At 51.0% G+C, this 11,804-nt stretch overlaps 1 protein-coding gene and 1 long non-coding RNA gene across 3 annotated transcripts; one reads left to right on the top strand and one right to left on the bottom strand.

The window, feature by feature from the left end:
• Positions 1–226: 226 nt before the first annotated feature.
• On the bottom strand, positions 227–2,654 carry LOC117244546. Of its 2 annotated transcripts, none has more exons than XR_004497875.1 (3): positions 2,400–2,654; positions 1,219–1,355; positions 227–858 (listed from the first exon to the last, which is right to left on the bottom strand). It is a non-coding gene; the product is annotated as an uncharacterized LOC117244546 (long non-coding RNA). The 2 variants fall into 2 exon arrangements; XR_004497874.1 differs by lacking the exon at positions 2,400–2,654 and adding an exon at positions 1,817–1,881.
• On the top strand, positions 2,124–4,189 carry ANKRD9 (ankyrin repeat domain 9). Its single transcript, XM_015630186.2, has 2 exons — positions 2,124–2,213; positions 2,664–4,189. The coding sequence occupies exon 2, from the start codon at positions 2,714–2,716 to the stop codon at positions 3,587–3,589; it is 876 nt and encodes a 291-aa protein (XP_015485672.1). The 5' UTR covers positions 2,124–2,213; positions 2,664–2,713; the 3' UTR covers positions 3,590–4,189.
• Positions 4,190–11,804: the final 7,615 nt, after the last annotated feature.

Genomic DNA, 11,804 nt, shown 5'->3' with positions numbered 1-11,804 from the left:
CTCAGGCATATGTGGAGAATGAGTAGAAAGTGCTGGGCAACCTGGTATCACCACACTGGACATCCAAATCAATGGCAATGTCCTAGCAACAGCTAGAGAAGGATTTGGGATTGTCATCAGGGCATCCCCCAGAGCAGGCGGCACACAGAGATGTGGTGGGTACCATTGCCATCAGCAATGGGCAGCAAGGCATGGGCAGACACAAAGAAAGAGCCATAGAAGCAGCTATTTTTAAACCATTTCTTTCAGTCCTGCACTTTGGTACAAATTATCCCATGGCTGCAGTGAGAGGACACAAGTGACAGGTCAGTGAGGGCCTTGGTGGGAGCAGGGAGTGGTGAAGCGGCTGCCTTTAATGGGTTTTCACCTGGGCTCGGAAACAAGCAGTGAAAGAGGATTTTCTGTGCCATGGCTGACATCCAAGACGCCAAGAGCTGTGGTGGATCTGCGGGGATCCTCGGATGACGAATTGTGCTGACAAACACTGGACGTAATTCTCTCCAGCAAAGCAGATCAGTGGATGTTATCCTTCTTTTATTCTCTTCCCTCAGATGTGGTCAGCAAGAGTTTTTAAGTGTGACAGTGGAGCACAGTATCCTGCCCGGCTCCCCCACCTGCCTGCACTCCCTCACACAGATCCCCAGGGTTTGCTGTGAGCATCACGTGGCAAGGAAGAAGCTACAAAGCAAACCAAGCACAGTTTAGGCATTGTTTCCCTGGCTGAATGGTGGTTCAGAAGAAGCACAACAAAGGGGATGGCTGTTCCTTGCCAGCTTCATACTCATGGGAGTCATCAGGACAGTTGGTAGCATGATGTGGTCTCCCTTCCTGCCTCTCCGAGCAGCTTCACAGGGGGGGCTGCAGGGAAGCAGAGCATTTCAGCCCCTGTCTGGTGATCCCCCTCAGTGTGCACAAATGTCTCCCGTTCCAGCAGCAAACAGCAGCAGTGGGACAACTCCAGGGACAGAGAAATCAGAGCTATGGCCTGTGAACCCTTCATCAACTGGCATTGCCCACCTGCAGATGCCAGAGAGCCTGATCTTCCTAATAAAGAGTACAATGGCTGCAAGAGGGGGCCAAACACACAGAGGAAGAGGGAAATGGTCTCAGGGGGTCAAGGATGGAGCAGATCAGAGTATTCGTCATCAGTAAGGAGGCCTTGTGAGAAAGCAGATCCCAGTAACACCAGCACTTGCTTTCCCAGTGTGTGACTCTTACCTGTACACATGCATTTTAGGGCCAATGGACTCCAGGTGCCCAAGGGGAGCCCCGGCTGCAGGGCTATGGGCAGTGCTGGGCTCACCCCAAGCCATGGCCATCTCCTCGCTCTTCTGTAGCCCAAATCTGACAGGTGCCTGTAAGAGGGAACGGCTGCACGCAAATGCCACTCTCGGGAGACATGCGAGAGCCACAAGTTTAGCAACAAGCACGTGTGCACACACGTGCGCTGGCCGAAGGGCAGTGCCAAGCCCCAGCCCGAGCCACCCACGGGGCGGGCAAGGGGCAAGCCAAGAACTGGCATAGGCCAGGCTGGGCCCTGCCAGGGCGGGCAGGGGGGTGTGACACCGCCAGCCTCGGCACCCGTGTACCCGGGCGCTGCACGTCTGTAGCCTCCCACGCCCAGGAGGCCGGGTGTCCCACAGCCCCTGGGTACAGGCCCGCTGTGGTCCAGACGCCGTGTGCCCTAGACATGTGTGCCCAGGCTCTGGTGTGCCCCGGATCCCCCAGACTCAGGATCCCATGCCCCCGGCCTCTGCGGCCTCTGCTCTCTGCATCCCTTAGCCGCAGGGCCCCATGCCCCCGGGACACCATGTACCTGGACACGTAACCTTTGGGACCCTATATCCCTGGGATCTCCTGCTCCCGGAAGCCCCGATCCCTACTCCCCCGGGACCCCCGTGTCGCCGGCCCCCGCCCCGCGGCATTCCCGCCCCGCCCCCGCGGGACTCCGAGCCCTCAGCCAAGTTTCTTGGAACTTTGCCTCCCGTGACGCACGCGCCGGCGCCGGGCCCCGTCCTCCCGGCGCAGCCAATGGGCGGCCGGGGCGCCGGGGCGGCGGCCAATCGGCGTTGGCCGGACAGTTCCCCGGTCCTGACCGACCTTCACCGCCCGGGCGGGGGGGGGCCATAAAAGGGCCCCGCGGCGGCGCGCGGCGCTCCCGCCTCCCGGCCCTTCACTGCGGCGGACACGGCACGGGCGGCACCGGCGGGGAGGTGAGCGCTGGGAGCTGGGGGAGGAGAGAGGCAGGCCGGCCGGCTGGCTGTTCCCGTGTACCGGGTCCCCGTGCACCAGGGAAATGGGCGTCTTGTGCACTGCCGGGAGGCCGTTCCCCTGTAACGGGTCTCGGTGCACGGGAATAAGGGTGTCCAGTGCACCACGGGGAGGCCGTTTCCTCGTACCGTGTGCCGGGGACATGGGCGTCCTGTGCGCTGAGGAGAGGCCGTTTCCTTGTACCGGGAACACGGGTGTCCCGTGCAGCGGGAGCAGGGACGGAGGGAGGGCTATCCTGTGCTCCGGGGTACGGGTGTCTCCTGCAGCGGGATGTCGCGCCGGCTCGCTGTCACCCGTGCCGGCGGGGAGGCGGGCGGGCCAACCCGGAGAGCCCCGGAAGCAGCCGGCGGAGCCGCGGCCGCCCGGCACTGACGGTCCGTCCGCTCCCGCAGGTCCGGGCCGATGGTGGGAGGCAGCCCCCGGCGGAGCCCGGCCGCACGCCATGCCCTGGAGCGTCCGCTGGGTCGGCGGCTGCGGCGCCCAGTCCCAGAAGCAGTGCAAGAAATCCTCCTTCGCCTTCTACCAGGCGGTGAGGGACCTGCTGCCCGTCTGGTTCCTGGAGGACATGCGGACCATGGAGGTCTTCCACTGGGAGGACGGGGGCAAGGTGAGCGTGTACTCGCCCTCGGAGGCGCTGCTCTACGCGCTGGTGCACGACCACCAACCCTACGCCCGGCACCTGCTCACTAAGTTCCCCCAGAGCGCCCTGGCTGTGCCCAGCCAAAGCTTCAGCTGCTGCCAGTCAGCTCCGCACCTGGCCATGGCCGTCCGCTACAACCGCGTCCGGGTGCTCTTCCGAATCCTCAAGGCCATCCAAGCCTTGCCCCCGAGTGACAGAGCCGCTCACCTGGACCGGCAGGGCTGCAGCCGCGTGGAGGGCGGCAAGACAGCCTTGCACATGGCCTGCGAACTGGTGCGGCCCGAGTGCCTGCTCCTGCTGCTGGGACACGGCGCATCGCCCTGCCTGCAGGACAGTGCTGGGAACACCCCCCTCGACACCCTGCTGCAGCAGATCTCCCACATGCCGGCAGCTAACATGCGTGCCAAGCTCCTCTGCCTCGACTGCCTCTTCTTCTTCGTGCCTCAGGACCTCAAGTTTGCAATGAAACAGCAGCTGTTGGACAACAGGCAGCAGTGGCAGGATCTCCTGGGGGATAACAGGTTCCAGTGCCTGGTGGGCTTAGCTCCCCCATCGCTGTTTGTCAGAGCCATGCGTGTCTTGATCAGGACCATTTCACCTGAGCACTTCCCAGAGGCTCTGGATAATCTGCCTCTGCCTCATTTTCTAAAGCCTTTGGACTTGAAACTGGAGAGCTAGAGAGATGGTATGAGAGCCTTCCGCTCACCTGACAGAAATAGACTTGTGCTAAAAATGTATCAATATACAAAGCTGCTAATGCAGTGGCCAAGTATCTGTTTTATTGAGAACAGTATTTTGTAAAAGAATTGTATCCAGCACTTTACAATATATTTTATTTAAAGATCCTTGTGGTGAGGGCCATGCTGCATTTTATAAAGATGTTCCATAGCATGTACAAATGAGGGTATGGGAAAGAACATATTTGTAAATACATCTGAATAAACCAGTGGCAGATGTGATCAAAATACAAATCAAGCAACTGAAAATCCTGGAGTGGCATGTGCCTTGGAAAAGCATGTGCAGGGTGGGGGAGTATCTTTTTGTTAGGATTTCCCTGTTACATAAGCCTCGCCGTCCTGGAACAGGATGACTCCTTTTTTACAGCTCTCCTAATACATCTTGGCAGAGATGCGGGGTTTTTTTAAAGGCACAGATGAAAACTTCCTCATCTTGTACACAAGACCAAAGAGAAGCCAGATACTGTTACAACTTCCCTAAACAAGGCTGGCAAGGATGTGCATCTGAACAAAATGTATTTTAAAATATGCATAAATAACAGTTGGCTTCCTTGTAAAGTTGTCTCTGTTCCCCTTGGAGGGCCAAGGTGTTTGTTGTCTGGCAGAGAGAGATGAAGCACACGTGTTGCTGTGGCCAAAAATGTACCTGACTTAGCTGGGCTGGACCCTGCAGCCCCTCTGTGTGACTGCTGCAGGGTGAGGAGCATAGCACAGAGCAGGAAGACCAGCCTGCTGTTCCCAGAGGGATGTAAGGGGGTATGGCAATGGCCCAGGATCCTAGATAATGGCTTTTTTCAGTGGATTCTGGCCATGCCCCATCAGTGTGTGATGGCTCAGGTTCAGCTGAGAGCACCCTGACAGTCTTGGTGTCCATGCTGGGTGCCAGAGGAGTAGCTTGGATATCCAACCTTTCCCCAACTCTGCTCCAAGGTACAAACATCCTCACAGCTGCTCCAGATCAAAAAGCGCTTTCGGGTAATGTCCTGCTTCCAACACTTCTGTTTTGACTGAGCAAAGGGTACAGCTTCAGTTCCTTGCTCTGCAGCCTTTACTCTTCAGCATTCTGGGCAGTCCCTGTATGCTCTGCAGGGAGCTCTGCTGGCTGCACTAGCCCTGCAATGATAGTGATCTCCTAGGACACAGCACTGAAGCCTTGGCTCTGTTCTTGGAAGTTGTCATTGAAACTGTAGGGTTTTGTTTCAGAGCTTAAATTCATAGCCAGGGAGTTGTTTGCCACTTGAACTATTTCAGGATTGCTGTTCACTCTAGGGCCATCAAGGAATTGATGTGCTTAGGAGAGAAGAGCTATGTTCAACGCACACATCTCTATATTCATTAATTAATTTTGGTTAAGGAACAAAAAACTCACAGAATTAGGCACTATAAGCTGTTCATGTTTCAGCAGAACAGAGTGGTGCTTCATCTAAAATAATCTCTGTACTGCATGCACAATAAAAGATAAACCATGCTTCTGAAATTTGAGAAGAAACAGAAAGAAGATTGCTATTCTTAGCCTGATAGCACTGAAAATGTTTCCTAGAAGAGAAAATGTTCCTTTTTCCTAAGAAACCAAGCTGATACATGCTCAAACCCATTACCATGAGAAATTCAAATCCCTTGCTGGAAAACATGGAAAAATTTTAACTATTCTCTTCAGCTACCTTGTTGATTATAAAAATACAGAAATCCAGAGAACTAATCCTAATCTTCTAAATCTAGCCATTTAAAAAAAATTATCTATGTTGCTACCTTCTTTATTAGAGTAACTGTTCCCCATTGCTTCTGTAGAAATGGTATGGAAACATCCAGACAAGTAGTAAAGCGCTCAGGTATAACATGTAGGTGGCAAAGTGTGGTGAGGTGAGGGAAGAGACAGAGCAGGGAGTGGGACAGAATGTTTATCAGCCTTGCTGACAAAGACATAACGAGATTCAGCAGCAGGAGGGAGTTGGTCTGTTGGTTGAACGGAGTGCTGGAAGACGCTCCTGCTCCCAAGCTGTGAGAGTAATTACACACTGGAACAGCACAACAGGCTGGGCAGGATATCCTACACCTTCAAATGAGCCCTTTAAGAAAACACAAACGCAAAGGCTGCCCTGGAGCCCTCCCACCAGCTCTGGGGTAATTAATTTCAACAAACAGAATGGATCCCCTCAACATGTGATGGGTGCAAAGCCAGCTGACTGCTGTGCCCTTCCTGTTATTCTGGGGCAGGAGTCAGACGTGGAGCCGAGCCCACGCTGGGATGGCTCTGCCAAAGGTCACCGAGAGCCCTTGCTGTGTGTGGCTCGTTGATGTCTGCCACGCTTCACCTGGAGAGGAACCATGGGCAAAATACACCGGGGATCACTCCCCTAGCTGGGTCCAGGCTTGTTTTTCAGACAGAGTCACAGCTTGCAAAAAGGCTGGGGCATTCTTGGCATTGGAAACAGAAGTCTTTTGTTTATAGACCAAGCAATAGCAGCATCATCTTTCCTCAGACTGACCTGCCAGCACATCTCTGTCTTCTGCCACGTCTAGGGCACAGTGGAGTGCAGGCTCCACAGCCCATTCTGTTTTCCATCTCTTGGAGAAGGCTACCAACAAAAGTACCAAGGACTGCCGGGTGCATCATCACTGACAAGCTTAATAAAGCAAACATGGACAGTGATTATGTCACTGCAGAAGAGAACTGTGGTGCAAGAGCCAGGAAGCTGGCCACAAAGGTGTGGAAAAGAAGATTCACCAAGTCCTAACACCATGGGAGCACAGGGGTAAGGAGATAAAAGCTTCTGTCTTACCTGCACAGGTTAATGTTGTCACACATGACAAATCACTCATCCATAGGACATGCTTTCCAAAAGCGTGCAAGACAGTAGATAGAACCAGCATTCATGAAAAGCTTGGTTACAGTCAGTCCCCTAAAAAACTAGTTTCTCTCAGGAAACAGTGATGAAATCTAATAAATATGGGTTGCTCAAGAACTTTCAAACCAAAATATTCATATACTACCTTGTAGTACAAAGCAGTTTTATTTACTGTGACAGGTAAAAAAGGCCTGAAACATTCTCATTCAAAAAGCAAGAGGAGGAAGTACTGAGTTAGTTTTGACTCTGCAACTGACTCCTCTCTGCAGCTCCCAAAGTTTAGCCTGCCTAGAGTCTGCTGAAGGAGATAAAATGTATTGTAATTATGAGTAACTTGCTTAAAAGATGGGTTTGTGCTCTTTGGCAGTCTTCTTTTACCCTGGCACAGAGCCAAGGAAAGACAGACTAGAAAGGGGCCAGGGTGCCAGGTTTGTTTCCTAATTTCCTATTTGTCCTATGGCTGGTGTTCAAGCCATATGGGTTTTTGATTTGCAATATAGGAAATTTACTGACATCAGCAGATCCTTGTGCATTGCATCATCCCATCCAGGCAAACAAGGCACTCATGCCATGTGCTTAATATTTAAAGAGCACTGTAAATCCTTGCAAACCCAGTTTCATAAGATCTAAGTTAATAACAGTACTTCCATCCCTGCTTGGTGTCAGCACATGTCTGAGGCTACATAACCATTAATTCCCAGGCTGGCTTCAGTGGTCTCTCTTCCTCCACCTGTAAGAAGTGAAAAGGAAGTTCTGCCTATGACTTGCTCAGACCATATCAAACTGTCCTCTGTTACCAAGAATCTCATCTATGGTGCTGCAAGGCTGCTGCTTGCAGTGATTGACTCCTGCTCTTCCCACCACGCAGGTACAGGTGCATGTGTAGCACAAGAGTGGAAGGAGCTGAACTCCCCCACAAAATGTAACTCAGCAGAAAACACAAATACAGTTTGCAAAAACATCAGAGATCACTCTCTGCTGCTACAAGAAATGGAACCAAGTTCAGCTGGGGTACAAAGATTGCCCCCACTTGCTCTGATGACCTCTGAAATGACCAGTATCTGTTTGCTCAGTGATTTAGTTGATAAATGAAAAAAAACCCCACATAAATCAACAAAGCAAATTTCAGAAACCTCAAACAAAGAGAAGTTCATCATGTTTAGGAATTACTGCTAAAGTCAGGCCATCTAAGTCTAAACTGTGTATGACCCACGCCAGCAGTTCTCATGTTGAGCTTATTACATCTGATTGATTTACATCATCTGCTTTAAATCCAACCTTTCTTTATTGACTTTTAAACTGTGGCACCTCCAAGGCTCTATGAGGAACCTGTAGCTGAGCCAAACAAAGGTCCCATACAACTAACCTTAATCTCTCTATCCCTAAACCTCAAAACATCCCCTACCATCAACCTTGCCTCCTTTTTCTCTAGGAAAAATTATTCTTTTCCTGATACAAACGTGAGAGTTGATCCAAAATGGATCTAAATCAGCAGGGAGAGAGGCAGACACAATTCAGAGAAGCAAGGAAAGCAGAGAGGGACTTTGATCTGTCCCATACTTCAGCTTTCTGAGTAAAGTTTTAGCAAGTCTCAGCCAGTAACTCAGGATCCTGTGTGAGCTCCAGACCCTCCAGCCATTGTAACATTATGTTCTCTGTACTGCAAATCTAATGGGAAGCAGAACAAATCAACACTTCTCCTTCAGGAAAGCAAATAAGGCCTGAAAACCTCAATTCCCCAGTTCAGGAGCCATGGCAAAACACCTGCATGCCTGGGATATGAGGGGTGGTCATGGACCAGCCTCCCCTTCCCTGTGCTCCCCAGCTAAGGCAAACACAAGGGCAATACGTTCCACAGACCTCAACAGGGAGATGAACAATTAATGTGAGACAAGCAGTGGAAGGAGGCCAGGGGAGGGGAGAGAGAATTCAGGCAGGAAGGACTTGGCTCAGCCAGGACAGGGAGCAGCTTCCAGCTCCGGGGAGGGCAGCACCCTCTCCGCCTCTTGGTCCCCTGATTCCTGCACGGTTTGCTGTGAGTGCCACACTTCCTCTCCCACAGTCTCATGGCTCCGAGGGCAAATTGTCTGTCCTCCCAGCAGTGACCAGACAGTGTAAACAGACCTTGACTCTGTTTGGAATCCTGGGCAGCCCCATCTTCTCTCTCAGCCAGCAAAGCAACTTTGCCCAAATTTGTCCCTCTGCTCCTTTGTTCCAGTCCCAGTGGTAATTACTGTTTTGATGTAAGGGGTGTTTTTTGTCATCATGCTCTTAATATTCAGGCTTTATTTTATAATCATTAGGAGTTTTTCTTTTTAATAGTGCAAGTAAATTGCAGTAAACATGTACTACATCACACTCATATTTTTAATGTGATGTCATTTTCCTGACAATGTTTGAGGAGCATTTTAGAGCAAAGCCCAAAAGAATAACTAATTTCTAACTCACAGTAAGAGAGAGAATGAAATCCCTTGAGGAGCTGAGTTTCTGTACATGCTTTCCTCTAAAACCATCTGCTAGTGCTCTCCTCTCCCACTCCTGCAATAGGGAAAGCTATTGATGGTTAGTGACTCAAAGACAAGACAGAGGGATGCAGGCTCTCACACTGATTTCAGTCCCTTGTTAATGCCATGTCCAGTCAGGGCTGTGGCCAAAGGCAGGCTGGATGAAATTCCCCAGCTGGCAAAGGAGTTGATCTGAACAGCAGTTTGTCCACTTTTTCTGTGAGGAGAGAGGCATATCACTTCTGATAATACATCTGCAGGCTCTCCCAGCAGGAGTGGGGCTGGGACCTTAAGGGCCCCAGAGCTTAGGAAAACTGCTGAAAGCACCATAGGGTCAGAGAACTACTGCAGAGCTCTCAGTGCTCTTGGAAAAACACTCACATGCCAGTGGGAAGAATGTGGCACTTCCTTGGGTTTGTCTCCTTCAGATGCCCAAGGTTTGACTCAGCTTTGCTGCTACCTCATTTTCTCTGTCAGCAGCAGCATCAGGGCTGTGGATAGGCCATGAATGCCCTGGCAGAAAAACACCTTCTGAGACAGCCCTGAGGTAAGAGCTGCTGGGAGGGCAGAGCAGGTGAGTCACTCACTGAATCACTCAGCAGGTAGAGTATATTGAAGGATAAAACCAGGTCATTTCCTTCAAAGTGAAATGCCAGCTACACATCACCCAGGCTGCCTTCACTATGGAGAACATCAGCTGAGGTGTTGGAGCTCTCTACAACATCCTGGCCAGTGACAAGCAAATAACATCCAGCATCATCCTCCCAACCTTCATGACAGGTCAGCAAGCTACCATCCCATCAGCCAGGGCTGTAGTATCAAGCTCTAGGTGAAAGATCCAAGGTGTATTTCCTCATAATCCTTTGCTCCAGTCAGTCTGGTCTCTCTGAGACCGTAATTCTTTCCGCGAGTCACCACCCCAGACTCGGTGTGCAGAGAGGCACTCCACCCTCTGTTCTTTCTGTCAGCAATTAAGTCCTCTCTCCAGCACAGCATGTCCCAAGACTGGTCTGCCACTGATCCCTTCCAGCACTTACACCCCTGCTCTCAGGATGCATGGGAAGCATACTACCAGTACGGTGATGGGCAAAGAGCATTCAGGCTGTCCTTCACTGTTCAAGAGACTGGGTAAGCCCCAGCTCCTCAGTGACAGCAGCCCCTGTGGAAGCACAGAGTAGGAGGCACCTGGGGCTTTGGGAAGACAGCATGGCCAGGCAGACACTGGGGCCAAGCACCACAACACTTGTATCTTGAATGCAGTGAGAACCTGAGTTCCTTTGGTACCACATGGTATCAGCTGTGCTTACACACAGGCTTAGACATGACTGGTAAGGATATGCCTGTGGTACTGAGCCACTGCCCACACGATGAACTCACGGCACATCTCCTTTGCCAGTTTAGACACAGAGCAGTTTAATCCCAGCTTCTGAGATCAAGCTTTTCCTGAGTAATATCAGTGAACATTCTTATCACCAGAAGTCTCTGGCTCAGTATTGTCCTGCAGTGGCCACCACAGCAGCCTTTAACTCCTCAGGTCTCACAGGCACCCACAACACAAGCCAGATAGCAGCAGTACTCCATGCTGCACCTGCAAACAGCATTTTCGCTGGTACCAGCCTGGGGGTTGTCACATAGGTGTTTCTACACAGCTGAGCCCCATGGGGCTAAAGACAGAACCACAATGCTCTGCTCAAACAGCAGGACTCTCACGTGTTCCCATCCTCTTTCCACTTTAGCTGAATGATGGGGGAGGAAAAGGGGGGAGTAAGTTACTTTGCTAGCCCTGACAGTGAGGGAGTAATTTTCCTAGCTATAGCCAAGCAGAAGAAGGAAGCAGTGACACAGAGCTTGGCTCTGCCCACCTCCAACTCAGAAAGAAAAGCTCTGCTTAGCAAATGCTGTGCCTTTCAGAGGGTGCTAAGCAGCACTGAGTACTCACTCTGGGAGGTAATAAGTCCCAGCTGGTAGTCTGGATCTGCATCTATTCACCTTTTCAGCTTTTGCACTTCATGCATGGGAAATGGCACTGTACTGTACCAAACCAAGGACACAGAGCTGCAAGGGTATTCGGAAGCCTTTTGTTCCAGAATCAAAAGAAGCCTTTCCTGCCTCCTACTTGGGATTTGATGCTTTAGAAACTGGTTGCCCAGATACCAAACAAATCTTGTGTAGACTCCCTATTAAAACAAAAGCATAGAACTTTATATAACCAAATTCCTGCCTTGGACTGTGACCTTACCAGGCCCTATTCATTAATTAGGTGACACTGAAGCTTTACTCAGATCCAAACCTGACACTGATGCAGTGTCCCACTCTGAAGGAGACACCCTTGCTAATGGAAAACATGCTGTTTTAATCCTACATTAACCACAGGTGACCTTGACATTAAATACAGCATGGCAGAAAGACCTGTCCTACCACTCTCTGTTAGCTACTGTCTGTGAAGGAAAAAGCAAGTTTGGCTATCCAAGCTGATGAATTTCAGCTCAGCTGGCAGAAGGCCTGCACCCCCTGTGCCAGCAAGTCTTGAGCTCTGACCCTACAGAAAACCCGTGTTGTTTGTGGTGTCAAAACATGAAACTAACACAGTGCTCCTGGGATTTCTACCTGCCTTCCTAGTTCTCAAGCCTCTCCTTGGGATAGACATAGTTCTTTATGGGTTAATGGGAAAACATAACTCTACTGGTTTGTGGGTCATTTTCCTATTGCTGTAGGATATATCTGCCCATCATGCTACTCTCAAGCCCACACCTCAGTGTAAGCTCAGTGCTTGACATCCTGCTGAACTGGGCAGTGAGGTTCACCT

This window comes from Parus major, chromosome 5 (genome assembly GCF_001522545.3).
Source record: "Parus major isolate Abel chromosome 5, Parus_major1.1, whole genome shotgun sequence".
Lineage (NCBI taxonomy): Eukaryota > Metazoa > Chordata > Aves > Passeriformes > Paridae > Parus > Parus major.
This window is presented reverse-complemented; position numbering and strand designations above follow the sequence as displayed.